We start from the raw sequence: 25,870 nt of genomic DNA, 5'->3' as shown, positions 1-25,870 counted from the left end.
TGACACCAAGGACTGCCAACAGCCTCCTGGGCTGCATGAACAGGAGTAGAGCCAGTAGTTTGAGGGGAGTGATTATCCGCCTCTGCTCAGCCCTCATTCAACAGCATGGAGACTACTGTGTCCACTTTTGGGGCTCACTAGTGCAAGAAAGCAAGCGGAGCGAGTGCAGCAAGGGGCTGGCAGGACAGTCAGGGGTCTGTAGCCCTTGGCCTGTGAGGAGAGGAGGGCCATTCTGAGGGAGCGGGGCTTGCTGAGCCTGGAGAAGAAAAGGCTGTGGTGGCGGGACCGAATGGCAGCTCTCCAGTAGCTCTGGGGAGGTCACACAGAAGAGAGGCAGGTTCTCCCTTGGGGTGCGTGCTTGGAGGACAGCAGAGAGCGGGCATAAGATGGGAGAAGAGAGGTTCGGACTGCATGCAAGGGAACCGTTTTTCACCCCAAAGAGAGTCAAGCAGCAGAACAAGCTGCCCGGTGAGGCTGTGCAGTCGCCATCCTTGGAGATTTGCCATACCAGAGCAGCTAAAGCGCCTAGGAAGCTGGTCTGACCTCATGGCTGAGCTGCCTTGGATCGGGAGGTTGGACCAGAGGAGTCCAGAGGTTCCTTCCGACCTGAATTGTCCTTCAATCCTATGGTCCTAGGACCTCCATTGGGTAGACCTCCCCTCTGGGGTCAGCGACAGCCTTGGGGGGTGACACACTCCCTTGGGGGAGGACAGGAATGGCCATGCAGTGCTCTGCCTGGTGCCACAGTAATGGCCGCCGATGCCAGAGAGGCTGAAGCCCCCAGAGGAGATGGGGACTCCCTGAGAGCTGAGGATGCTGCCAACGGCAGCAGAGGTGGTGGATCCCACGGCGGTGCTCTGCGGGAAGGAGCTGAGGATGGGGCCGGGCAGGGTCACCACCACGGGAGAGGGCTCGATGACGACGGTGGAGTCCTGGCACTGTCTGAAACAGGGCTCATTGCAGCTGTTGGCCAGCGGGGTCGGGCCGCAGAGCTGGCGTGGCACGCATGGGTTGTAGCAGGACATGTCTGAGGGTGGGAGGTGCACATGCGAGAGGGAGGGCAGGGAGGAAGCAGAGCACGGGGGACATGTGAGGAGCAGCCTGTGACCTTGCCACCAGGCAGTCAAGACATCTGGTGGGCCAGCAGCCAGGGCCGCATGTGGCACTCTTTTCCCTTACTGCTCTCACGCTGCTGTTTTCTTGCGGCCTTTCCTTCTGGCCTTGCCCCTGTAAACCCTGCTGCTGCTGTTAGGACAGGTTCTGATGGATTCTTATTGTACTCTGATGGGTTCTCAAGGCAGCTGGCGCTTTAATCCTGCCCTCTCTGTACTACTTGCCTGGCAGTTTCCAGGTTATGTTAGAGGGAGAATGTATGCCCAGGAGAGTGGAAGGCAGTCATAGAAAAATGTACCAAGATTGCAGCCAGTCCCACGCAGGTGGAGAAACTTAGACCCCTGGGGTCAAACACGTTGAGTGGTTAGGAGTGCTCAGCACACCTGCTGTGCAGCACCACTGCAACCCTCCCCAGAACAATACCTTTCTCCCTGGACAGCCTGGGAGAATGTCCACAGAGGTAAGGACCAATCGAGGAGGCAGGTTGGCACGCAGAATAACTTTAATGAGTGGAGAGAGGGGAAGGAACTTGCTCTGAGCAGAGGGCTGGTATAGAGAGCACGAAGATCAGCTGGTCAAGCCAAATTTCCCCTCCACAAGCCCATGCTGACTACTCCCAGTCACCTACTTGTCCTTCATGCATCCTTCACCTGCAGAAGGTTGGCACAAAGTGCAGCTGGAGGCAGTGGTGCACTGTGGGAGGTGATACTGGGGCCAATACCGCCTCAGTTCGTCTTCATCAGCTGTGTGAGGGGTCAGAGTGCACCCTCAGCAAGTCTGCAGGTGACACAAAACTGGGAGGGGTTACTGATACCTCAAGGAGTCGTGTTGCCATGGAGAGGGACCCCAACAGATTGGGCAATGGCTAGAAAGTAGTGTCATGAAGTTCAACAAAGGGAAATGCCAAATGCTGCACCTGGAGAGTAGCAACCCTAAGCACCAGTCCCTGGTGGGTGCCGACCAGGTGCAAATTTATTTTGCCTAAAAGGTTTGATGTCCTGGTGTACTACAACAAGTTGAATATGGACCAGTAATGCTCCTAATGGCAAAAAAAATCAAAAGTATCCCGGGCTACAGTAGGAATGTTGTTGCCAGCAGATCAAGGTAGGTGATCCTTCTCTTTTTCTCAGCACTGGTAAGGCCACATCTGGATTAATGTGTTCAGTTCTGAGCTGCCTACTATGTGAAGGGAGCCCACTGGAACAAATCCAAGCAAAAGGCCACAAAGATGATTAAGGAATGGGAGCATCTCTCATATGAGGAGAAGCTGACAGAGCTGAGACTGTTTAACGTGGAGAAGGCTCAAGGGGGATCTTATCAATACTTATAAATATCTGATGGGAGGGTGTAAAGTAGATGGGGCCACACTCTTCTCAGTGGTGCCCAGTGACAGGATCAGGATGAAAGGCAGTAGGCACAAACTGAAATTCAGAAAATTCCATCTGAACGTAAGAAAATATTTTTTCACTGTAAGGGTCAGTGAACACTAACAGGTTACCCAGAGAGGTTGTGGCGTCTCCATCCTTGGAGACATTCAAAACCCAACTGAAACTTAGAGTAGGCTTGAGTAGGCAGGTTGTACCAGGTGATCTCCAGAAGTCCTTTCCAACCTCAACTATTCAATTATTCTGTGATTTTGTGATCTATCATCTCATCCCTTGCCTGTCTCTCTACTGAGAAAATATTTTTCGAGAAAGAGGAAACCAGTCTAGATGGAGTAGGGATGTATGAGTGCAAGGCAAGTTCTGTAAGAAAATGTGGTTGTAACGCTGGCCAGGCTGGTGGGTTGGTGCAGCATGATTGTGGTCCACACTGAGCTCCAGAGAACAGCGAACTACAGGTATTGATTGTCTCTTCTTGCCCTAGGAGGTGGGAGGACTGGAGGAAAGGAGTTAAGACCATGCTGCTCCAGAAAACACAACTCTTCCTCTTCTAGCTGTTCAGGTTTCCCTCCTCTCATCCCCAAAGCACAACTACATAATATCAGGGCAGGGAAGCCACTACAGAGCTAAGCACATCCCTGCCCAAAGGGAGCTTATGTTCTATTTAACCAGCCATCTTCTTCCACGGGCTGAGACTCTCTCTGCTCCCTGCAGAGCACTCCTGTCTGGCTCCACAGCAGCATAGGCAAGCATAAGGCTCAGCTCTTGATCCAAGCCCTCAGGAGCCAGTGATCAGACTGGTACTGTGCTCTAACCAGTGGACTGCACTCCCATCCTGCAGCTGAAAGGACATGAGTGGCTGTTTGCCACTCATACCCCTGCTCCTGTAAGTTTAGTCGTCCGTCTAAAAAAAGAATTTCCCTTTCCATCTCTATATCCATGGAACATTTGTGTTTGGCTGGACAATGAGACAGTCATGAGGTAAAAGAGAGGGTTTTTGAACTCAGCCATGCTCCATGTGGAGAGCAGCAGGGCTCTATGATACTAACTGGTAACAAAATGTCAGGTTTCTTTTTTCCTGCTTTTATGTTTTCTTAAATTCTAGTGTGTCACAGAGAATAACCACTCCTGAGCAGGGTGTGAAACCCCAGCCTGAACTCAAGGCTGGACCTTTCCTCAGAGCCTTTGAGCTAGGACACCTGTGGGAGCAGCAATCAAGTAGGACAACCGTGCTGCCCTGCTTCAGATGGCAGGGAAGGGCCCTGTCATGGTTCTGCAGGCAGGTCAGGCCTGCCAGGGCTGCCCAGCTTTGCCCCACCCTCAGCTACCCGCCTGGCTCCCCCTCGACATGAGCCTGCTGCAAGAGTTGCAGGGCAAGGATGTGCTCTCCTTCTGCATTTTAAGCCCCTGTTTTGGGTGTCCGTGGTGGGCAGAACCCCAGCATTATCTAGTGCACTACAAGGTGCACTAAAGGTGGTCGGAAAGCACTTGGCTCTGTGGCAGCGCCGGAAAAGATGGCGGCCGGGAGGGGGCGGGGGCAAGGCCCCAAGGTGAGGGGCGGGGCCCAGGCAGCCTGATTACCTAGGCAACCGCCGCCTCAAAGGGAGGGGGGGCGGTTGCTAGGAAACAGCCCGCGCAGGCGTGCGGCCGCCCCGGTGCACGCGGCCGCCCGCGGCGGTCAGGGCAGGTTGCGGCCCCGGCGCTGCCCGGGCCCCCCCGCGATGGAGGTGGAGGATGACTTCGGTGAGGCTCGGGGTGAGGCGGCCCGCGAAGGGGAAAGCGGCTACCGCTGTGCGCTGGGCAGGGCCCAGCACCCTTCCTCAACCTTTCCTCCTCTGAGGCTCCTTCCCGGAGGGGTCTTTGCCATCGGGAGGCCGGTGCAGTGGGATGGGCTCTGGGCGCCCCAGCGTGACTTCCACCCTGAGCCGGCAAGAGGGTGTCTTAGGTTCCTCCAGGCCTGGGTCTGTGTGTGTTGCCTCTGTGGCTGAGCAAAGAAGGCTCCAGTGCCTTGCTGATTATTTCAACCAGCTGTATGTGGCTACCATAACAGGCAGGCTTGGGGTGTGGATGAGGTCGGGCATCTAGGAAGCATCTGAAGAAAGTGATTTAACTTAATTAAGCATTGTTACCTCCTACAGTTGTTGGCTCACCTAGCTTCTGACATAAACTGTTAGGATTGTTGTGGCTCTGTGTTTGCAGGCAATGTTACTTACAGGTCCTGGGATCTTGTTTGCCTGTGGCATTGCTGTAGTGCCCTGGAGGCTTTGCTCCATGTAGCTTTGTGAGGACTGCATCTTGTTTTCTTAATTAAGGCAGCTGCTGTGATCCTTCTGTTTGGTGTCCTGTGTACTCGGTGAGGTTGCCTTTCCTCTCCTTCTTGTGCTCGTTCTTGCCCCCTTCGTCATACTGGTAATGCTCTTCCTCTGATCTTGTGTTGAGCCAGTTCAGAGAACAAAATCACCCCTAACTGCTTTTCCACGGGCAGCTGAGTCAGTGCAAAATTTGTTATCCTTCCTAATTAGGAAGGAGTGTTTAGTTCTTTGCTGTTCTAATGACCTAAATTGGTTGAAGGGAGGTGGGATGTGCTGGCAGGTGGCAGAACTGACAGCAGCAGCATTGCACACGTAAGGTGGAAAGGAGGATTAGGACCTTCCTTCCTAGTTACTCAAAGCATTAAGTCAGCTTAGTGTGACTTGTGGGACAGTACCTTAACTAGCTGTCAGCCTTTGGGCAGGTATAGCTCCCTGAATTAGCTGTTGAGACAACTGAGCGTCAATGCATGTGTAAGAGAGAGGAGGTGAGGGCAGAGAGAGATTAGACAGCAGCAGCTCCTGCATAGATCCATTTAAGCTACTATATAATCAAGTCCTAAATGCTCCAAAAGCCTGTGCAAAAGGAGTGGCAGGACAAGAAGAATGGGGGAAGCCTGGATCAGGTCCCTCATGTGCACGGTAGAGACTCATAGAGAATGGAGGGAATCTGTGCTTCTTCACGGCTGCTGACCTCCTTGCTAACAGTATGGAATTGTTTATTTTAAAACAAGTATGGAAATGTTTATTTTAAAACAAACAAACAAAGCTTACAGCACTTACGCAGGAAAGACTACACTTCCTGGTTCGATGCCCAAATGCTGAGATCTTTCAGAAGTTCTAGTAACTCCTCAGCTCCTAAATAATTGACTGACTTTTGAAAACTTTACTTAGAAATGCACCATATTAGGCATGCTGCTGCTTCAGGAATGAAACTGAGCTGTCTGGCATCTTTCTTCCAGCAAAATTAGCTTTTGATTGAGAAAGATTTTGTTCAGAGTGACAGTGTTCCTGAGGGCACTGCTGCATGTGATATTCTGTTGCTCATTTTCCTTTAGATAGTAAGATAGCTGGAAAAGTACTGCAGTCCTCATTTGCTTTGAGTAACTGTGATCACCCAGCTAACATGCTAACTTCAAGAGTTACTGTGCTCTGTGCTGCTCCTTGTTCTATATCTCTTTTGACTTGCATTTTGGTCACAATAAACTTCAAAATGAATTTATCTGTTTATTCTGAATTTGAAACTAATCATTTCGCATAACTGATTTAATTCCTGAGGCTCACAGCTCAGGTGTGCTGATATGTTGTTTTTGTTTTTTACATGGCTATGTTAATGATGCTGCTAGATCTCATTTTTCTATCTAGATTGTTTTCTCTCTGTTCTTCTATCCTACTAGATATTTTGGATCCGGAGAGATTAGTGCAATGTCCATATAATAAGCATCATCGAATCAGAGCCCGACGATTTCCCTATCACCTTGTAAAATGCAGGAAGGTAAGCAAACTTGCTGAACAAGGCACTGAATGTCTGAATGTTGGTAGTTGTGTGTGTGTGAGTCCATATGACATGCATGTTCTCATTCCTACTGCCTTTTCTCTCTGGACAGAGTAATATCATGCACTTAACTTCATTTAACCTTTGTTTCATGTATTTTTGTTGTTCATTCAGTAGCAGCTTCAAGTGCGTATTAATTCACATGACCAGTGTGGCTGTGCTGAAAGAAGCTACAGATTCCTGATAGGTCAGGAAGAAAATCTTGGTCTCTTCCTGCTCAAATAGAGGTCAGATAAGTGTTTCCACTTTAATTCAGAGAGAGAATGCATCCTGAGTTACATGCACTGCTTCAAGCTAGTCAGAGTAGAAGTAATTTGGTGTTGCAATCCATTCTCTACTTTTCAGTGCTAGAAGTGCAGCTGCATAGCAGTTTCTTTAATATTGCTAATAACTGTTTAATGTACATCTGACAGAAAGTGCAGGTCCAGGGCTCAGCACCTATTGGAGTTTCCCTCCCCTCCTCCAACCATTTATCCAGAATTACAATATGAATCATTTAATAGCAGGCTTTTCTTTCTCTCTCTCTCCTGTCTGTGTGCTAATGGGGTTTGTTTGTTTTTAACCTGTCAAGTACTACAAAGCTTTGAAAGTAGCCAGGAAGTCTGACTGAGCTTTGGGTCTCTGCTAAGACTTTTTAAAAACCAATTGTTCCCCTCTATTTTTACCAGTAAGTCTTTAAAATAGTATAACACAGACTGTAGAGCTGTAGATACAAGTGTTTAGTATCAATACAGTGCTGTATCTGATTCCTCTTGATGGAGCATGTGGCTTATCCTTTTGATGGAGCAGTATAAAGGAAGGTAGTGATCAGAGCCAAGCAGTGTGTGCTACCCTCTTTCCTGAATTCAAGAGGGCTTAAATTCCCCCTCCTCAGGTCCTCCAGACCTTGGCAAGAATGTGCATGGGGGAGGGGGGGCCAAGTGAGTGATGCTGGCCTATTCTTTTGGTCCATGTTGTGCACAATAGATCAGCAGTTTGGCAAGCCTAACTAATAAGGAGGATGAGGTGAGATAATGATCACCCATCAGAGTATGGATCCAGTAGGCAGCTCCTGTAACTGAAGCAGGGCTCCAGGAAGATGTTATCTGAAGTGCCACTTGTCACTGGCGACTCTTCTCTCTGAGCCGAGATTGGCCTTCCTGCTTGGTGGTTTGTTGAATTCCCTTTGGGTGCGAGCATACTCTGTGCACAAGATCCAATAAAGGCGTCCACTTGCCTCAGCTCTCCATTCCTTTGTGCAGCAGAATGCAGCCCTCCCACACAAACAGGCGACACTGCGCAAGCAGAGCTAGTTGGCTCCTGTTAGCTCTAACTGCATTAGCACTGAGAAGCTATGCCTATGGGGCTGTGACTGCTATTTTACACTAGCAGTTGCTGAGCACTGCTGGTACAACCTGTGCCTGTGTTAAGGTTTTACCTAAATGCAGATCCTCTATAGAGCTGGCTAGTATTCCACCTGCAGACTTGGGTGGCAGTTGTTTTCAAAGGGGTAGAGAATTTCTCTGCCTTTGTGTCTGTTTGTTTAAAATGTCTGAAAGGTTTAGATTTGCTTGCTGTCTCTGCTCTGTTGTTTTCAAAGGAGTTGCATCTGTGCTTTGAACCTTGCAACCTCATTGCCAGCATTGCAGTGAGTTGTACGGAGTTTAGCTGAGGGTACGTTTCACTCGAATCAATTCAAGGGCAGCTCATTTTTTCCAGTGAGCTGTGTTTTAGAGAGCGGGCATGTTGGTTTCCCCATGCATCTGTAGTGTGTGTTTGAGCAATGTCTTGCCTTTCCTCGTTTAGCCTCCTTCTAAGCAACGCCAGGAGTTTAGATCACAAGTCTTGGCTAGTCAATAGAAAAGATGAAGATGAGTGGACTTAGTGGATACAGCACATGTTCTGGGGTTTCTCTTGTCTAGAGCTACCCTCAAGTTGCAAAGGAATTGGCCACGTGCCCCTTCAATGCCCGCCATCTCGTTCCTCAAGCTGACCTGCGCGATCACATATCGAATTGCCATGACAAAAGATTCATTGAGGAAGATATAGGTAAGAGAACCACACGTGCTCTGAGGCATGTGTTCGCGCTTTGGACTCTAGTCCCTTGTTTGTAAGGACTGCTCGTAGACTAACCGGAAAACAGGAACCCAAATATTGTCCCTAATGTTGTGCAGCAGAGGAACCAGGGGAAATAAGTCATGTTCAGTTTAGCTTGTTGGGTGGGCTTCTGAGAGTTCTGCAGGGGGGTCTCATTTGGTTAGCAGATTCCTTGAATGAAAAGGTTGTGCCCTAAACTGTGCGTATGGAAGTACCGTTAGCAGGGGCCAGGATGCTTTAGTGACCAGAGAGACGGGCCCCTCTTTGGCTAGAGTTGATTTCCCTTTGTTGTGGCCTGACCCTGGTGCTGTGTGAAAAGTCAGTCTCCACCAAAGAGGTGCCTAACCAATGGAAATCCTGCAGCCGCTCTCCTGCAGGCAACCTGATGAGCAGACACACCCCCCCCCCCCCCCACAAACTCCCCAAGAACTAGAGCGGCCCCTCTGCCAAGCTTCTCTACCGCTGGAATTGCTTCATCTGTCCTGTAGCCCCAGCCCAGGGAGACTGGCCGGAGAGGCTCTGCAAAACCCCTAGTTTGCTTAGAAAGGCATCCTATGCTATGCAATGTCCTTTCTGTTCCCTGCAGTGGCTGTGAACCTACTGCCACAGCGTAGGGGCTTTCCGTAGCTGCTGATGCAGAGCTGCTCTGAGGCTAGCAGCGCTGCCTGCCTTCATGGAAGCAGGCTTCCTCTCTGCTCAAGCATTTCTGCCACCAAGTCCCAGGCACCTGAGGCCTTTCCCGTTTGTTGGCAAAGCCACGCAGAGTTACTCAACTGCACACGAGGCCTGAAGAACGTACATCTCAACAGCTGGCTGCTGGGATTAGGAGGCCTAACCTGTTTGCATTGTGTGGGGTTTCTCTCTAAAGCCCAGAGCTGTCTACAGCTTGATCCAAAACACTTCATGTGTCTGAGGTAGGTGTGTGTAGTCATCAAGTTTTCTCTCTCTCCCTGAAGTGAGTGAGTCCAGTGACTTCCAGAGAAGGCAGATGAATACTGTGAGCACATGGCAGGCACCTCCGTGCGATGAAGACTGGGATACAGGTGAGGAACTCCTGCCCCAGAGCTGCCTCCTCCCCAGGCCTGTCCTCCAGCTCTGCTTGGAACAGTGAGAATCCAGAGATGCCTTTGCTTAGGTCTCCCTTGTAGGGCGCTCTGGTTGTGGTTGTTCCTGAGCCCAAGCATTTCCCTGCCTAGAAAAGCTCCCCTTAACAAAGAGAACTATTCTGCCTGCCTGCCATAACTGATGTGGTTATGCTTCCAAATGTCTGCCCCTTCCCATAGGGGCTACTGTATCTTCTGTGCAATGATGAAAATGGACAGAAAGTAACTGTAATATTCCTCGGTTAAGTGGCCGCAGAGCAGACGCTTGTGTCCAGCACTATATCCATTCTTATTTCCTCCTGAACTTGTGGAAATATGACAGAGGCACTGCTCATCTGATGTGACGATGTTGGCTGGGACTGCTTGGTTCTGAGCCACAACATCTCTTTCCTTTGGCAGAGTCGTTAGAGCAGCTGACTTCTCCGTTTGTCCAGGGCACGGCCAATTATGGCATAAACAGGTAAGAAATCAGACTCGCATTCCCTACAACAGTCTTTTGTAAATGTGATGATGGCAGCCCACTTCCAAGCCAGCCTCAACGGTTGGGCTTGGGCTGGCATTGCTGCTGGGTGAGTGTTGGGAGGAAGGAAGCTTTGATTAACGGTGACTGTTCAGATGGTGCTGGGTCAGTGTTCCCTTCTTTTGCGCACTGGTTGCCCTTTACAAGAGGAGGGAGCCCTTAGGCCTGCCAGAACACAGTTACTCTGTGCCTTGCATTTGTGTGGCAAGGTAGTCTTCCAGCTGGTAGCCTTTGTTCGGTTCCTGATGGATGTTTTCCCAGCATGCAGGGAAGGGAGGTGCTGAGCTGTTATGCTGACTTAGGAAGTGAGGCCAGTTGCCACCATTCTGAGTCTTTCCAAGCAGTTACTGAGCTTGTGTGGAGCTGCTTGTCTCTGCAGTTCCTCACGACCTCCCGTGACCTTAGACTTGGCAGAGTGCTGGCACTAGGGCCCTGTGTTCACAGAAGTCTCCTCCTTGACCCTTTGCAAAGTGTAATCACAGATCTGGTGTGGAGGAAGAAGAAGCTTTGTGGCCAGCTGTGAACCAGGTGGAGTTTCCTTGGCTGGCCTCAGTGATCCAACAGCAGATCGCTGTTGCAGGCTGTGCAGGAGGTGTGAGGACAGCACCCGAGCTGGCAAAACATGTTGTAAGGTTCACTGGAATGCGTGTGTGGCAACAGTCCCACAGCTGAGAGCTCTGCAGTTCTGTGCAAGCTCTACCTTGATCCACCTCTGTTTCCTGTAGGGGATGAGGCTGTGATGTTATCTGGCTTTATTTACTACACTTTCTCAAAACCTTTCTAATGGTTTTTAGGGCATATAGCTCTTCCAGATACCACCCTGTCTGAGCAGCAAACTACCCTACCCTTGTGCCCCTGCTTTTCTCTGTACCGTAGTAAAATGCACCAGTTTGAACAAGTGGGTTTGCCAGGAGAACTGACCGATGTCTTTCCATTCCAGTATCGCCTTGGAGCATAAGAATTACCTGCCTCCAGGTTTACGTGCCCCTAAGTCCTCCCCGTACGCCGTACCGAGGAAGGCTGTAAGTAGTGTGTGTGTGTGTGTGTGTGTCCAGAAAATCTGCTTCTGCAGCAGACCAAAATCTGCTGCAGCAGCAGCACTTTTGGGCACCACTGTGTAGACAGGAGAGATGCTGTGCCCTTAGAGGGCTCAGTAATACGTGCCTCCTTGAGAGCAGCTTTTTAGGAGGTCTGGTGAATGCATCATCCTCTGTATCCCTTCTTTGAAGCATCTTCCATATGCTTTCTCTTATTTCATAGCTTTGATAGGCTTGTTTTTTTAGGGCAGGGGGGCCAGCTTAAGCAGCCCTGCTCCCCCAACACTTTGACTGTGTCTGTAAACAAGCGCCTCCATCTTACCCTCCCAACATCTAACCCAGATCTTTTTCTTGCTCTGTGCAGCTGTGCTTAATGTCAGACCCAGCTCAACCAGAGCAGGGGTAAAGTCAGTGCTGCTCAGGATGGCACTACAGGAGAGAAGGGGGGAGGGTGAAATCCTATCAAACTACATGGGGAGGAGGCAGGGAGAGAGCTTTTCCTGATGGAGTATCTGGCACTGAAATCACAGACCATTATTCCCCACTAGCAGCAAAACAAAGGCTTAAAGGGGCTTTGAGGAATGACTGACTGTTTCCTGCCTAGAGCAACTAAACCTGGTTCTTGCAGGCCTTTCCAGACACAGCTGTTAAGCCTTTAAAAATCAGTTGTTCCGCTCTTTTTTTTTTTTTTACTAGTAAGATTTTTTTTTTATTAGTACAGCACTGCTGTAACTACACCTCTACAGTGTGTGTATTGATACCAGCACATGTATCTGATTCCTTTTTTTAAACTACTTGCTTATCCTTCTCATGGAGCAGTATAAAGGAAGGTAGTGATCAGAGCCAAGCAGTGTGTGCTACCCTCTTTCCTGAATTCAAGAGGGCTTAAATTCCCCCTCCTCAGGTCCTCCAGACCTTGGCAAGAATGTGCATGGGGGAGGGGGGGCCAAGTGAGTGATGCTGGCCTATTCTTTTGGTCCATGTTGTGCACAATAGATCAGCAGTTTGGCAAGCCTAACTAATAAGGAGGATGAGGTGAGATAATGATCACCCATCAGAGTATGGATCCAGTAGGCAGCTCCTGTAACTGAAGCAGGGCTCCAGGAAGATGTTATCTGAAGTGCCACTTGTCACTGGCGACTCTTCTCTCTGAGCCGAGATTGGCCTTCCTGCTTGGTGGTTTGTTGAATTCCCTTTGGGTGCGAGCATACTCTGTGCACAAGATCCAATAAAGGCGTCCACTTGCCTCAGCTCTCCATTCCTTTGTGCAGCAGAATGCAGCCCTCCCACACAAACAGGCGACACTGCGCAAGCAGAGCTAGTTGGCTCCTGTTAGCTCTAACTGCATTAGCACTGAGAAGCTATGCCTATGGGGCTGTGACTGCTATTTTACACTAGCAGTTGCTGAGCACTGCTGGTACAACCTGTGCCTGTGTTAAGGTTTTACCTAAATGCAGATCCTCTATAGAGCTGGCTAGTATTCCACCTGCAGACTTGGGTGGCAGTTGTTTTCAAAGGGGTAGAGAATTTCTCTGCCTTTGTGTCTGTTTGTTTAAAATGTCTGAAAGGTTTAGATTTGCTTGCTGTCTCTGCTCTGTTGTTTTCAAAGGAGTTGCATCTGTGCTTTGAACCTTGCAACCTCATTGCCAGCATTGCAGTGAGTTGTACGGAGTTTAGCTGAGGGTACGTTTCACTCGAATCAATTCAAGGGCAGCTCATTTTTTCCAGTGAGCTGTGTTTTAGAGAGCGGGCATGTTGGTTTCCCCATGCATCTGTAGTGTGTGTTTGAGCAATGTCTTGCCTTTCCTCGTTTAGCCTCCTTCTAAGCAACGCCAGGAGTTTAGATCACAAGTCTTGGCTAGTCAATAGAAAAGATGAAGATGAGTGGACTTAGTGGATACAGCACATGTTCTGGGGTTTCTCTTGTCTAGAGCTACCCTCAAGTTGCAAAGGAATTGGCCACGTGCCCCTTCAATGCCCGCCATCTCGTTCCTCAAGCTGACCTGCGCGATCACATATCGAATTGCCATGACAAAAGATTCATTGAGGAAGATATAGGTAAGAGAACCACACGTGCTCTGAGGCATGTGTTCGCGCTTTGGACTCTAGTCCCTTGTTTGTAAGGACTGCTCGTAGACTAACCGGAAAACAGGAACCCAAATATTGTCCCTAATGTTGTGCAGCAGAGGAACCAGGGGAAATAAGTCATGTTCAGTTTAGCTTGTTGGGTGGGCTTCTGAGAGTTCTGCAGGGGGGTCTCATTTGGTTAGCAGATTCCTTGAATGAAAAGGTTGTGCCCTAAACTGTGCGTATGGAAGTACCGTTAGCAGGGGCCAGGATGCTTTAGTGACCAGAGAGACGGGCCCCTCTTTGGCTAGAGTTGATTTCCCTTTGTTGTGGCCTGACCCTGGTGCTGTGTGAAAAGTCAGTCTCCACCAAAGAGGTGCCTAACCAATGGAAATCCTGCAGCCGCTCTCCTGCAGGCAACCTGATGAGCAGACACACCCCCCCCCCCCCCCCACAAACTCCCCAAGAACTAGAGCGGCCCCTCTGCCAAGCTTCTCTACCGCTGGAATTGCTTCATCTGTCCTGTAGCCCCAGCCCAGGGAGACTGGCCGGAGAGGCTCTGCAAAACCCCTAGTTTGCTTAGAAAGGCATCCTATGCTATGCAATGTCCTTTCTGTTCCCTGCAGTGGCTGTGAACCTACTGCCACAGCGTAGGGGCTTTCCGTAGCTGCTGATGCAGAGCTGCTCTGAGGCTAGCAGCGCTGCCTGCCTTCATGGAAGCAGGCTTCCTCTCTGCTCAAGCATTTCTGCCACCAAGTCCCAGGCACCTGAGGCCTTTCCCGTTTGTTGGCAAAGCCACGCAGAGTTACTCAACTGCACACGAGGCCTGAAGAACGTACATCTCAACAGCTGGCTGCTGGGATTAGGAGGCCTAACCTGTTTGCATTGTGTGGGGTTTCTCTCTAAAGCCCAGAGCTGTCTACAGCTTGATCCAAAACACTTCATGTGTCTGAGGTAGGTGTGTGTAGTCATCAAGTTTTCTCTCTCTCCCTGAAGTGAGTGAGTCCAGTGACTTCCAGAGAAGGCAGATGAATACTGTGAGCACATGGCAGGCACCTCCGTGCGATGAAGACTGGGATACAGGTGAGGAACTCCTGCCCCAGAGCTGCCTCCTCCCCAGGCCTGTCCTCCAGCTCTGCTTGGAACAGTGAGAATCCAGAGATGCCTTTGCTTAGGTCTCCCTTGTAGGGCGCTCTGGTTGTGGTTGTTCCTGAGCTCAAGCATTTCCCTGCCTAGAAAAGCTCCCCTTAACAAAGAGAACTATTCTGCCTGCCTGCCATAACTGATGTGGTTATGCTTCCAAATGTCTGCCCCTTCCCATAGGGGCTACTGTATCTTCTGTGCAATGATGAAAATGGACAGAAAGTAACTGTAATATTCCTCGGTTAAGTGGCCGCAGAGCAGACGCTTGTGTCCAGCACTATATCCATTCTTATTTCCTCCTGAACTTGTGGAAATATGACAGAGGCACTGCTCATCTGATGTGACGATGTTGGCTGGGACTGCTTGGTTCTGAGCCACAACATCTCTTTCCTTTGGCAGAGTCGTTAGAGCAGCTGACTTCTCCGTTTGTCCAGGGCACGGCCAATTGTGGCATAAACAGGTAAGAAATCAGACTCGCATTCCCTACAACAGTCTTTTGTAAATGTGATGATGGCAGCCCACTTCCAAGCCAGCCTCAACGGTTGGGCTTGGGCTGGCATTGCTGCTGGGTGAGTGTTGGGAGGAAGGAAGCTTTGATTAACGGTGACTGTTCAGATGGTGCTGGGTCAGTGTTCCCTTCTTTTGCGCACTGGTTGCCCTTTACAAGAGGAGGGAGCCCTTAGGCCTGCCAGAACACAGTCACTCTGTGCCTTGCATTTGTGTGGCAAGGTAGTCTTCCAGCTGGTAGCCTTTGTTCGGTTCCTGATGGATGTTTTCCCAGCATGCAGGGAAGGGAGGTGCTGAGCTGTTATGCTGACTTAGGAAGTGAGGCCAGTTGCCACCATTCTGAGTCTTTCCAAGCAGTTACTGAGCTTGTGTGGAGCTGCTTGTCTCTGCAGTTCCTCACGACCTCCCGTGACCTTAGACTTGGCAGAGTGCTGGCACTAGGGCCCTGTGTTCACAGAAGTCTCCTCCTTGACCCTTTGCAAAGTGTAATCACAGATCTGGTGTGGAGGAAGAAGAAGCTTTGTGGCCAGCTGTGAACCAGGTGGAGTTTCCTTGGCTGGCCTCAGTGATCCAACAGCAGATCGCTGTTGCAGGCTGTGCAGGAGGTGTGAGGACAGCACCCGAGCTGGCAAAACATGTTGTAAGGTTCACTGGAATGCGTGTGTGGCAACAGTCCCACAGCTGAGAGCTCTGCAGTTCTGTGCAAGCTCTACCTTGATCCACCTCTGTTTCCTGTAGGGGATGAGGCTGTGATGTTATCTGGCTTTATTTACTACACTTTCTCAAAACCTTTCTAATGGTTTTTAGGGCATATAGCTCTTCCAGATACCACCCTGTCTGAGCAGCAAACTACCCTACCCTTGTGCCCCTGCTTTTCTCTGTACCGTAGTAAAATGCACCAGTTTGAACAAGTGGGTTTGCCAGGAGAACTGACCGATGTCTTTCCATTCCAGTATCGCCTTGGAGCATAAGAATTACCTGCCTCCAGGTTTACGTGCCCCTAAGTCCTCCCCGTACGCCGTACCGAGGAAGGCTGTAAGTAGTGTGTGTGTGTGTGTGTGTGTCCAGAAAATCTGCTTCTGCAGCAGACCAAAATCTGCTGCAGCAGCAGCACTTTTGGGCACCACTGTGTAGACAGGAGAGATGCTGTGCCCTTAGAGGGCTCAGTAATACGTGCCTCCTTGAGAGCAGCTTTTTAGGAGGTCTGGTGAATGCATCATCCTCTGTATCCCTTCTTTGAAGCATCTTCCATATGCTTTCTCTTATTTCATAGCTTTGATAGGCTTGTTTTTTAGGGCAGGGGGGCCAGCTTAAGCAGCCCTGCTCCCCCAACACTTTGACTGTGTCTGTAAACAAGCGCCTCCATCTTACCCTCCCAACATCTAACCCAGATCTTTTTCTTGCTCTGTGCAGCTGTGCTTAATGTCAGACCCAGCTCAACCAGAGCAGGGGTAAAGTCAGTGCTGCTCAGGATGGCACTACAGGAGAGAAGGGGGGAGGGTGAAATCCTATCAAACTACATGGGGAGGAGGCAGGGAGAGAGCTTTTCCTGATGGAGTATCTGGCACTGAAATCACAGACCATTATTCCCCACTAGCAGCAAAACAAAGGCTTAAAGGGGCTTTGAGGAATGACTGACTGTTTCCTGCCTAGAGCAACTAAACCTGGTTCTTGCAGGCCTTTCCAGACAGCTTCTGCACAAGCAATGGTTGTCCAATTCCTGTAGTATCAGGCCGAGTCTGGCAAACAAAACTGAAATTTTGCTCGTAGATAAACTTTGCTCCTAAGGTAGCGGGTGCTATTGCACCCTGACTTCAGGGAGTGGAGGAAGTTCTCGTATTTTCCTCTTTTTTACGTGTTAAAATGCATCTTGTCCTCTTCATAGTTTAGGGAGTTAGTCTCTGTGCTCTGCCCCCTTGATTATGGAATTTAGTTCGCTCCCTGCACCAAATGACTCTTCTGCTTTTCTGGAACCACAGAGGAACTGCTGCTGTGTTAGAGGTTCTCTGGAGCTGCCTGCAGGTCAGCATTACTGGGCTGCTACCATATGACCTTGTTTTGCAACATTTGAATTTGTAAAACTAACCCTGGTTGCCAGTTTTGTTTCCTAAGTTAACTTCTCCTCCATTTGGTGATCCTTTATTGTCACTGCTTTTCAGTAAATGGACTTTGTATAGCTACACAGCATCAGCTCAGAAATCTTCCCATCATTAAACAGCAGAGCTTAGCAACAGGAAAAATACAAGAACTAGCAAGCATCTGCTGGTTGGTTTGTCAAATGGCGACACTGATGAATTGGCTGTAAAGTTGTTGTGTTTCTTCCTGTCACTTGGGAGCAGCCAGAGAACTCTTTCAAAAAACAGTGTACATTTGCAAAAGAGGTTCTTTCAGAGCTGTATCCTTTTTCTGATGATGTTTTGTGCTCCCTATAAATTAGGGGAAAGGATTGAATCCTGGTATGCTGAGAGAAGGGGAAAATACTCTGCACAAATTGTAGCTTTGTGTGAATTCAGGTTTTCATGTAGCAGGAACACTGATAACCCCATTTCAGTGGAGGCTAGGAACCACACAACACAGTAATTTTCAGGAATTTCTACCCTGCACCATAACATGAGTCCTGCATCTGCGAAGAAACAGTACATATTACTGTTCTCAGAAATAACTCTAGACACCATGTAATGCTGTGGACCTTTACCAGAAAATGTGGGAAAACTTTGTTGGTTGGTAGAGAGAGAGATGCAGAGAAATTTCTCTATAGTAAGCTGTGGTCATAAGAGCTGTAGCTAGCGAAGTCATGCTTGAGGGCCTGCTACAGCCTCAAAAGCACAAAATAAGTTCTCAGTTTCTCCAGCATCTGAGTAGGCTGAGAGATCCCACTATATCCATGCATAAAGGTAAATTGTAATCATTTATGTCTCTGGATCAGATAAACCCAAGTAAATTTTTTTCTTTGTGTATACTTTTTTATTTTTTATCTTGTCAGCATCCAAGATTGTCTACTTAGAGTATGCAAAATGGACAGTTTGGGTTTTTAAATTACACTGGCATTAACAGACACTTTGTTTTCTTTCTAGAAAGCACCGTGAGCACTGTCACAGCTTGGAGCCTCCACTTTTTTGCCATGTGGGTGTATGGCAGTTCATGTCATAGAATAATGAGGAATCCTGTGTGAATTCCTTAATAGGCATCATAGAAAAAGCTAGAATTTAAACAATACCCTTAAGTACTTGTCCAGTCTCCATTCAGGTTTTGTAGTTCTCTTTTAAAGAATAATTTTCCAACCTCTTAACATGTTTGAGAGTTCTAACAGAACTGTCCTTTGCTATGGCACGGGAATATGGTTTAAATTACTATTAAAATGTCTTTGACTGTGGAAATGTTTGGAATAAACACTATGTTTACTTTCTAAAAATGGGTAAAAAGTACAAAATGGAAGCTCAATATATAAACACAAAGAATTAAGAAACAACACATCTGACATTAGTGTAAAAAGAAATTAACATCAAAGGTATTTTGCAAAGAATGTTCCTCAAAATAGTGAACCTTCATCATTTATAGAACTACCAATGCAAAATCAATACATGTTGACAAGCACATGTAGTTGTGTTCTGTTAAGGCTCTTGTTCAAAACGGCAATTTAGAATAGAGAGATTGCTATGAATCCCCTTGGAACCATGTCACATTCCTAAAGAACAGCTTTAGTGATTTGTTATGCTCTTGTTTCATTGAATAAGTAAAAGCCCTCTGCCCAACATTCTATAATTTATTTTAGTCACTTTGGATAAAAGTAGTGGCAAATGTCAGCTCTTTGATTTGTTTCTGGTTTGATTGCAATGACTTACTTCTCGGATTCTTGGGCCAGAACATTTAAATTTTACCAGTAGATGCCTCAGTTGTGCCCCATAACCCTGTGATCTGGTAAAGGAGCTTATTTAAATGTCAGTTGGTGAAAGACTGGCAGCACTTAGTGCAGTAACCATCTGCTTTTGTTGCATTTCACTGCTTGTTTGCACTGCAAAGGGGGTAAACTTGGAGTGGACCTACTCACGTGGAGCATGCTGTTCTCCCCTATCCCTGCCTTCCTGGGAAGGACAGCCAGCAGATGAGCTGGAAGGCTGTGGCTGTGTACTCCAAGAGGTTCCCTGGCCACAATAATCAGGGGAGATGGAGCATGGGATGTGAGTTTGTCTCATAGGGTAAGTGCAGCCAACACAGGACAGACCTCTGAAATCCCATATCTTTCTAGGCAGCTTTCTCAAATGGGTGGCCTGAATGTGCCATTGCCTGTGAGGTAATGTAATGATGTGGGAAGGCAAGATTAACTGGCTGTGTGCATCCTTTCTTTTTTTTTTTTTCTTAAAAAAAAAGAAAAAAAAAAGGATACTGTACAGTGCTGGAGCCTTTCCCCAGTAGCTGGAATGGCCTTTGCACAGGAGAAGCTGATGATGCAGAGAAGTATCAGTCCCTCTTGATGTGCCAGGGAGGCTTTCTGAGTGCGTGTCTGGGTGACTCTAGCCTGAGTTGTCTGGCGGTGCAAATTGTTGAGCTCACTCCGTGGGCGCTCTTGTGGGTACACCCTGCCTGCTGGGCCCTTTCTGCCTTTTATGAGCTACTGGCTCTGTTCTGACAGGACTGGCCTGACAAGAAATACATATGGAAATGTGGGAAAGAAAGGGTTTTATCTGCAGTTTTTGGCTGGTGATTCTAGAGGGAGGAGCGGAGCGAAGGCAGCGTCTACCCTTAGGCATCAATTCCTTTGTGGTGTGGAGCCTCGACAAAGTGGCGCTGCCTGTCATTTCTCTCAGTGCCTGCAGCCATGCGTGGTGTTTGCTCCGTCTCCCCATCCTGAGTCACACCCAGCCACTGGCATAAAAGCTGCTCCCCTGAGTGGTCAGGAACACCCATGCTGTCAGTATAGCTCACAGGTTCCCAGCTTTCCACTCTGTCCCTGCAATTCCAGTATGGTTCTGCACAGCCTTGTCCTTCTGCTGAAGGATTGAATATTGTGGGATTCCGCCACCCCCATGCTGTACCGCAATGGCAGAGCTCATGGGATATGCAAATGCTGGAGAACAGTGAGGTGTATGAGCTCACATGGATCAGTGGGGAGGCCAGGCTCGTTCCCCATGGAGCTCTGTGCTCCCATGTGTTCAGTGATCCAGTCAGCCCAGTCTGCTGCATGGGGGGGGCTCTTTCTTGCTGGATCCTGGCTGTGACAGACCTGCACACCTCCACAGTCTCGTCCCAGGGTGCCCAGCTCCTCTCCACTTAGCCGCTAGCTACACCCGGAACAGGGACGCTGTGAGAATGGCCTCTTGCTATTTCCCACAGCCCCAGTCTTCCCCATTGCTCTCATCTGCAGGGTGCAGAACATCCTTCCTCATCTTCCCCCTCACTCCCAGCCCTAGGCTGAGCCCTAGGGAAAAGGATCAGCCCCTTTCCCCCTCCTCCCCCCTCACCTAAAGCTAGGTCTGGGCACAGCTTCATCCACTTCACTCTGCTGGGGGAAGGAAGGCTTTACCTTCATTCCTAATGTCTTCCCTGAGCCAAACCCAGTATGGAGTGACCTTGGCTTCTACAGTCTGACCTGCTGGCACTCAGCAATATGCATTGCCTAGGTCCCTAAGGGCCTTTTATTGCTGGCTCCTCAAGTCCCTTCAAGTCCATGTAATCCCTGGTCACAGCTAGTGGCACCCTTTCCTCCTCCTCCCCTCCACTTTCCCCACAGCTGGGAGGTCCCACAGAGATGTATTAGAGACTGCAATGTATCCACACACATGGTTCATGTCCTCTATCAGCATAAACCTGGAAAATGTGCTTCCCTACTTCTCATCCTCCCATCAGTGTGTGCTGTGATCTTTTTCCTCAATGCTGTCTTCAGCTAATGTGGATTTGGGGTAGATGCAGTTGTATCTCCCAGCTGAGATCTGGAAGAACAGAACCGTCCCTCTCTTCAGTGTCCCTTTATCAAAGGGAGCAGGGGTCCTGGTTTCTGCAAATGAGCAGCTTTGAATCTGATTACGTTAACACTAGTCACTCCTGTAACCTAATCATTACCGATAACTAAACAGTCCTGAATTATGTTGGCTCCTACGCACTGCAAGCAGGCAAAAGGGTGGGGAAAAGAGAGGAGAGGGAAGGCTTTCTGTCATGGGGGAGTTTTCAAGGGAACAAAAGCACTGGAGGTGGGAGAAGGGAATAGATCTTCCTAGTGGAGTAGAAATGAGCTCACTGCAAAAAAGCCCCTCCACAGGTATTCTGGAAAATGAACAAGAACCTGGTATTGTTTTGCCTTTGGAGTTCAGTGTCACAAGTCCTCCTTCTGAGCTCAGGTCAGGAGAGCTAGGGGAGAAGGGTTGGCTGGTAATGGAGGCGGCTTTCTCCAGAAAGCACATCCCTCATGTTCTAGGTATTATCTTTTCTTTGTGGTAGCAGTTTGACTCTCTAGGGTTACACCGATCAATTGGGTATAACGTTTCCTTTAACTGCCTAGGGAACCACCTCCTGCTTCCTAGCTTTGCTTTCTAGCAGGAAAGAAGAGCTTGGGAGCACTGAACATGGCACAGTGTCTCCCTCTTCCGGCAGATCAATTTCTGGCCTTAGACGTTAACAACAAAGCATGTTTCTATGGTTCCCTCATCACCATTTTATTCTCCTTTCTCCCTGTCTTTTGCTCTTACCTCTTTGCCTCCCTAAATCAATATGCAAAGATATCCAAGCATAGTGAAAAACCAAGAGCCAAATGCTTGCCTAGGGAGGAACAGGGCAGATTGCTGCCAGGAGTCCACCTGGGATTGCAGCAGTCCTTGTTTGTCACGGGACAGAAGATGACCTCACCTGCAAAAGCATCAATTACAGCAGAATGAGCGAACTCTGTCCAGCCCATCTTCCCCGTGCCAAACCCGCATGCAGCAGACACCACACCTCCCTGCAAGAGTGCATGACTAGGCCCCTGTGAAAAAGAGATTCAGGAGCCCAAGGAGAGCTGACATTTTTTTGAATCTGATCTTGGCGCAAGAATGCAGAGACAGCAGTGGCAGTAACACCAAGAAGGAGGCAACTCCAGAAGTTTTGGGGAGGGCCTTGGCTCTGCCAAGCGTTAAGAGCTAGACAAGGAAAGGCTTCAGCACAGGCAGGCTGTGGGCAAGGGAGAACAGGGAGAGAAAGGAGCATCCTCCATGCAGCAACTATCAAAATTATCTTAACACAATCTTACTGTAAAAAAATCTAGTAGCATCATCTTTGGACTATGTTATAGCTTACCCAGAAAAAACTCTTCTATGATTATAGTGGTTCATATTGTTACTATAGTAACAATAACATTATTTTTGTTTTACTCTAAAGAAAGTTGTTGATTTTTAACACATATCAGTTATAATCATGCATTATAGGGTTAATATTTGGAAACATTACACATACATATAGAGACTTAGTGTTTAAGCTTTGATTACTAGACAAGTATAGACATCCTATAAAATTTATCTGTACTATCTTCCTTTTAAATTATTTCTATCATCTATCTCATCCAAACATAATATCTTATTATTCATTATCTATTTCTTCAATCTGCACAAATGTTATCTACAATTCACTTTCCTTTTAACTACTAAATTACTAACAGTATACAGTCTTTTTGTTTCAGAACTTTTACCTGTTTTCTAACCCACCTATATTTCTTCCACATATACACTCACACCTTAAAGCACACTCCTGAATCAACATTATTTATAGGCTTGAACTGCTTCTTATCATGTTGAAGTCCTTTAGGAGCCCACTCTGGAAGATAAACCATGAAGAGCTGTCTCAGCAGTTGCTAGTATTATTAAATTCCTTTTCTTTATTCTTTTTCCAGAGCTTTAACTACGACTGCCAAAGGCTGACCTCTTCTAGCTATCTAGTTTATACCTATACCTTTAGACTTTTTTTAAAAAAACTTTTTCCATTCTTTGCTGGATATTTGCTGATTTAAGAAGTGTTCCCTAGCTGTGGAGAACTTGAATTACTGCAAAACAAAATAATTCCAGGACAAGGAGAATCTATTCCCTCGTTTAGTTCCATAATCAGTCTGGTCTCAGTTTTTAAATGTGCAACCACTTTTTCTACAGCCACATTTTGCCTTCCCATTTCTTCCTTTACTGTCCTTAATTTGAGCCTAGGAGGAAGGTTGTGCAGGACGCCAGCCACTCCAACCCTCATGAGCTTCGTTACTAGCCAGCAGAGAAGGGACTGATCTCTCTCCACTGATGATGAAGGAGTGGGCAGCTCATGCTGGGCACTACCCCTGTAGTGCAGTTCCCACCTGCATCCTGCTCCCCTTACCTGACTGCCACTAACTCTTCTGTTCTACCACTGAGCCAGCAGAGACCACCATCACCACTTGTACACCGTCCCCAGAGCCTCCACCAATACCAAGATCATAAAGGCCTGTTGTACCATCACCAGTCTCAGTTGTGAGATCCCACCATCCCTTTAAGTGCCTGGTCTTGACCCAGCACTCACACATACGCTGTCTTGTACCTTCCAACCCCACAGCACAATGGGATCCACTTCTGGCAGAAAAATGCAGATTGTGCCACCCCACAGCATCCCTGTGAGCTTTCTCCTGCTATTGTGCTAGGAAGAAAAGTTGTAACGGGAAGAAAATCCTATTTCTTCTCTCCTCATTGTGTATGTTCTTCCACCATACGCAGGACTCTCTGGTTTATTCCTCCCTGTGTGTTTCCACCTGGCTCCACACTTCTCCCTCTTACACTGCAGCATAAAGAGCCAGAGTCCTTCCATCTCCCTTCTAGCACCCCTCTCCCCCACAGATGGGGACCTCCAGGATGGACAAGCAGAGGGCAAGGCTGCAGGAGGAAACACTCAGATTCATATTGTAGAATCACAGAATGGTTGAGTTTGGAAGGGACATCTGGAGATCATCTAGTCCAACCCCCTGCTCAAGCAGGGTCACCTACAGCATGTTAGACAGGATCACATCCAGGCGGGTTTTGAGTATCTCCAGAGAAGGAGACTCCACAGCCTCTCTGGGCAACCTCTTCCAGTGCTCTGTCACAGCAAAAAGAGTTCTTCCTTACATTCAGGTGGAACTTTCTGTGGTTCAGTTTGTGCTTGTAGCTTCGTGTCCTGTCGCTTAACAGGCACCACTGCAAGTACTCTGGCCTCCTCTTGAAACCCTCCCTTAAGGTATTTACAGACGTTGATAAGTTCCCCCCTCAGTATTCTCTTCTCCAGGCTAAACAGGCCCAGCTCTCACAGCTGTTCCTCTTAGAGCAGATGCTTCAGCCCTCTGATCATCTTTGTAGCCCTACACTGGACTCTCTCCAGTAACTCCATGTCTCTTGTACTGGGGAGCCCAGAACTGGATGCACTACTCCACATGTGGCCTCACCATGGCTGAGGAGAGGGGCAGGACTACCCCCCTTGACCTGCTGGCAACACTCTTCCTAAGGCACCCCAGGAGACCATTGGCCTTCTTGCCTACAAGAGCACATTGCTTGTTTATGGTCAACTTGTTGTCCACTAAAAGAAGGTCCAGGTCCTTCTCCACAGAGCTGCTTTCCAGCAAGTCAGCCCCCAGCTGTACTCATGCATAGGGTTATTTCCTCCCTATCTGCAGGACCCTGCACTTGCCCTTATTGAACTTTGTAAGGTTCCTCTCTGCCCAATTCTCCAGCCTGTCCAGGTTTCTCTGAATGGCAGCACAGCCCTCAGGTGTATCAGCCACTCCTCCCTTACTGTAGTATCTCCTATCCCTTGGTTGGTTTCCTTAATCTCTTTTGCTGCTAATGTACTTATACAATGCCATCTTACCATTCAATAGTTTCAAGGCCAGATGAGCTTTGCAATTCCATCCTTGCACACTTGAGTAACATCTCTATATTCTTCCACAACAGCCCATCCCCGCTTCCATCTTCTGTAAACTTCCTTTTCACATCTGAGCTCAGGTAGAAGTCCACCATTTGGCCAAGCCTGCCTTCTGCCTTTTTCAGTGTGTCAAAACAGATCTTTCTTGTGCGTTCAGAAATTAGTTCACTTTAAGTATTTGGTAATCTTACATGTTAGTTAAAATTAAAAAAAAAAAAAAGTGGTTGAAAAAATCTTTATTCACATAACACATCACATCACATCCCACCTTGCCCTTTTATATATAAAATACTGATAAAAAGATTTTTTTTTTCCTCCAGAGGTAAGCTAGCTTCTGCAGTGTCCTCTTGTAAGAGAACAGCTCATCCAACAGCTGGAACACTTCCTGTTCCACAGAAGTTGGAAGCAAAACAACAGTTCTGTTGAAAGAAACAGTATTTCCTTTCCTTACTAAGGACAACAGCACAGAGAGCTGTAGCACAACACACGTAAAGCCACCAGCATTTCAGCTCTTTCTCATTTCATGTTAATAGGGATCTTGACCTTACATGTGTCCTTCTGTGGCAAAGCAAGATTTTACATTAACCAGCTGAGATAATACAGATGCTCTTCCAAGTCATTTTGGACTTAATATCTAATACAAGTTTGCACGTTGTCAAATCCAGTTACCTAAGTGGTTCCTTCAAGCCCCACATCCCACCTTAGAACACAGCAAATAGCAAGGACACTTTGCTTACAGAACAGGAATTAACCTACACAAGAACAAGGATGGTCTAAAAGGACAAAATAAATGAACAAAGAAGTATCTATTAAAATATCAAGCTAATCTTAAACGAGAAAGAACTCCAGTTGTAGTAAATTTTTAATTCCTACTTCAAGCGAAGAAAGGAAAATAAATTAGCTGGAGTCCTACCTCAGTATAAGACAAATCTTGCTACACAAGTCACAACCATGTAAGTTTGACTGTCAAATGCCATCTTTTCGAGATTAAACCATAAAGTTGTATAGTCCAGGTGGAATTGGATCAGCTTATCAGGAATAGGAAAAAAAGTTACCAGGGATGTCTTTTAGGGGGCCCAACTGATCTCATAGACGATGATCTAGCAAGTGCAGTGTGCTAGAAATCTAAGATTTAGACCTTTTGGTAAATTTAGGTTTAAGATTGAGATTAAAGATATAGCAAGACAGATA

The 25,870-nt window shown here is 47.9% G+C and overlaps 1 protein-coding gene across 1 annotated transcript; it reads left to right on the top strand.

Annotated features, from left to right (window-relative positions):
• Positions 1-4,216: 4,216 nt before the first annotated feature.
• Positions 4,217-15,557, top strand: LOC134151087 (gametocyte-specific factor 1-like). Its single transcript, XM_062595376.1, has 10 exons — positions 4,217-4,238; positions 6,202-6,299; positions 8,261-8,387; positions 9,392-9,478; positions 9,938-9,998; positions 10,999-11,080; positions 13,027-13,153; positions 14,159-14,245; positions 14,705-14,765; positions 15,551-15,557. The coding sequence occupies exons 1-10, from the start codon at positions 4,217-4,219 to the stop codon at positions 15,555-15,557; spliced, it is 759 nt and encodes a 252-aa protein (XP_062451360.1).
• The last annotated feature ends 10,313 nt before the right edge of the window (positions 15,558-25,870 follow it).

Source organism: Rhea pennata, chromosome 26 (assembly GCF_028389875.1).
Source record: "Rhea pennata isolate bPtePen1 chromosome 26, bPtePen1.pri, whole genome shotgun sequence".
NCBI classification, from domain to species: domain Eukaryota; kingdom Metazoa; phylum Chordata; class Aves; order Rheiformes; family Rheidae; genus Rhea; species Rhea pennata.
This window is presented reverse-complemented; position numbering and strand designations above follow the sequence as displayed.

Excerpts from the sequence above, each read along its gene's own strand:
- LOC134151087 (XM_062595376.1), top strand. The coding sequence starts at position 4,217 with ATGGAGGTGGAGGATGACTTCG. Across the intron at positions 4,239-6,201 it reads GGAGGTGGAGGATGACTTCG|ATATTTTGGATCCGGAGAGA; the intron begins GTGAGGCTCGGG and ends CTATCCTACTAG. Across the intron at positions 6,300-8,260 it reads ACCTTGTAAAATGCAGGAAG|AGCTACCCTCAAGTTGCAAA; the intron begins GTAAGCAAACTT and ends TCTCTTGTCTAG.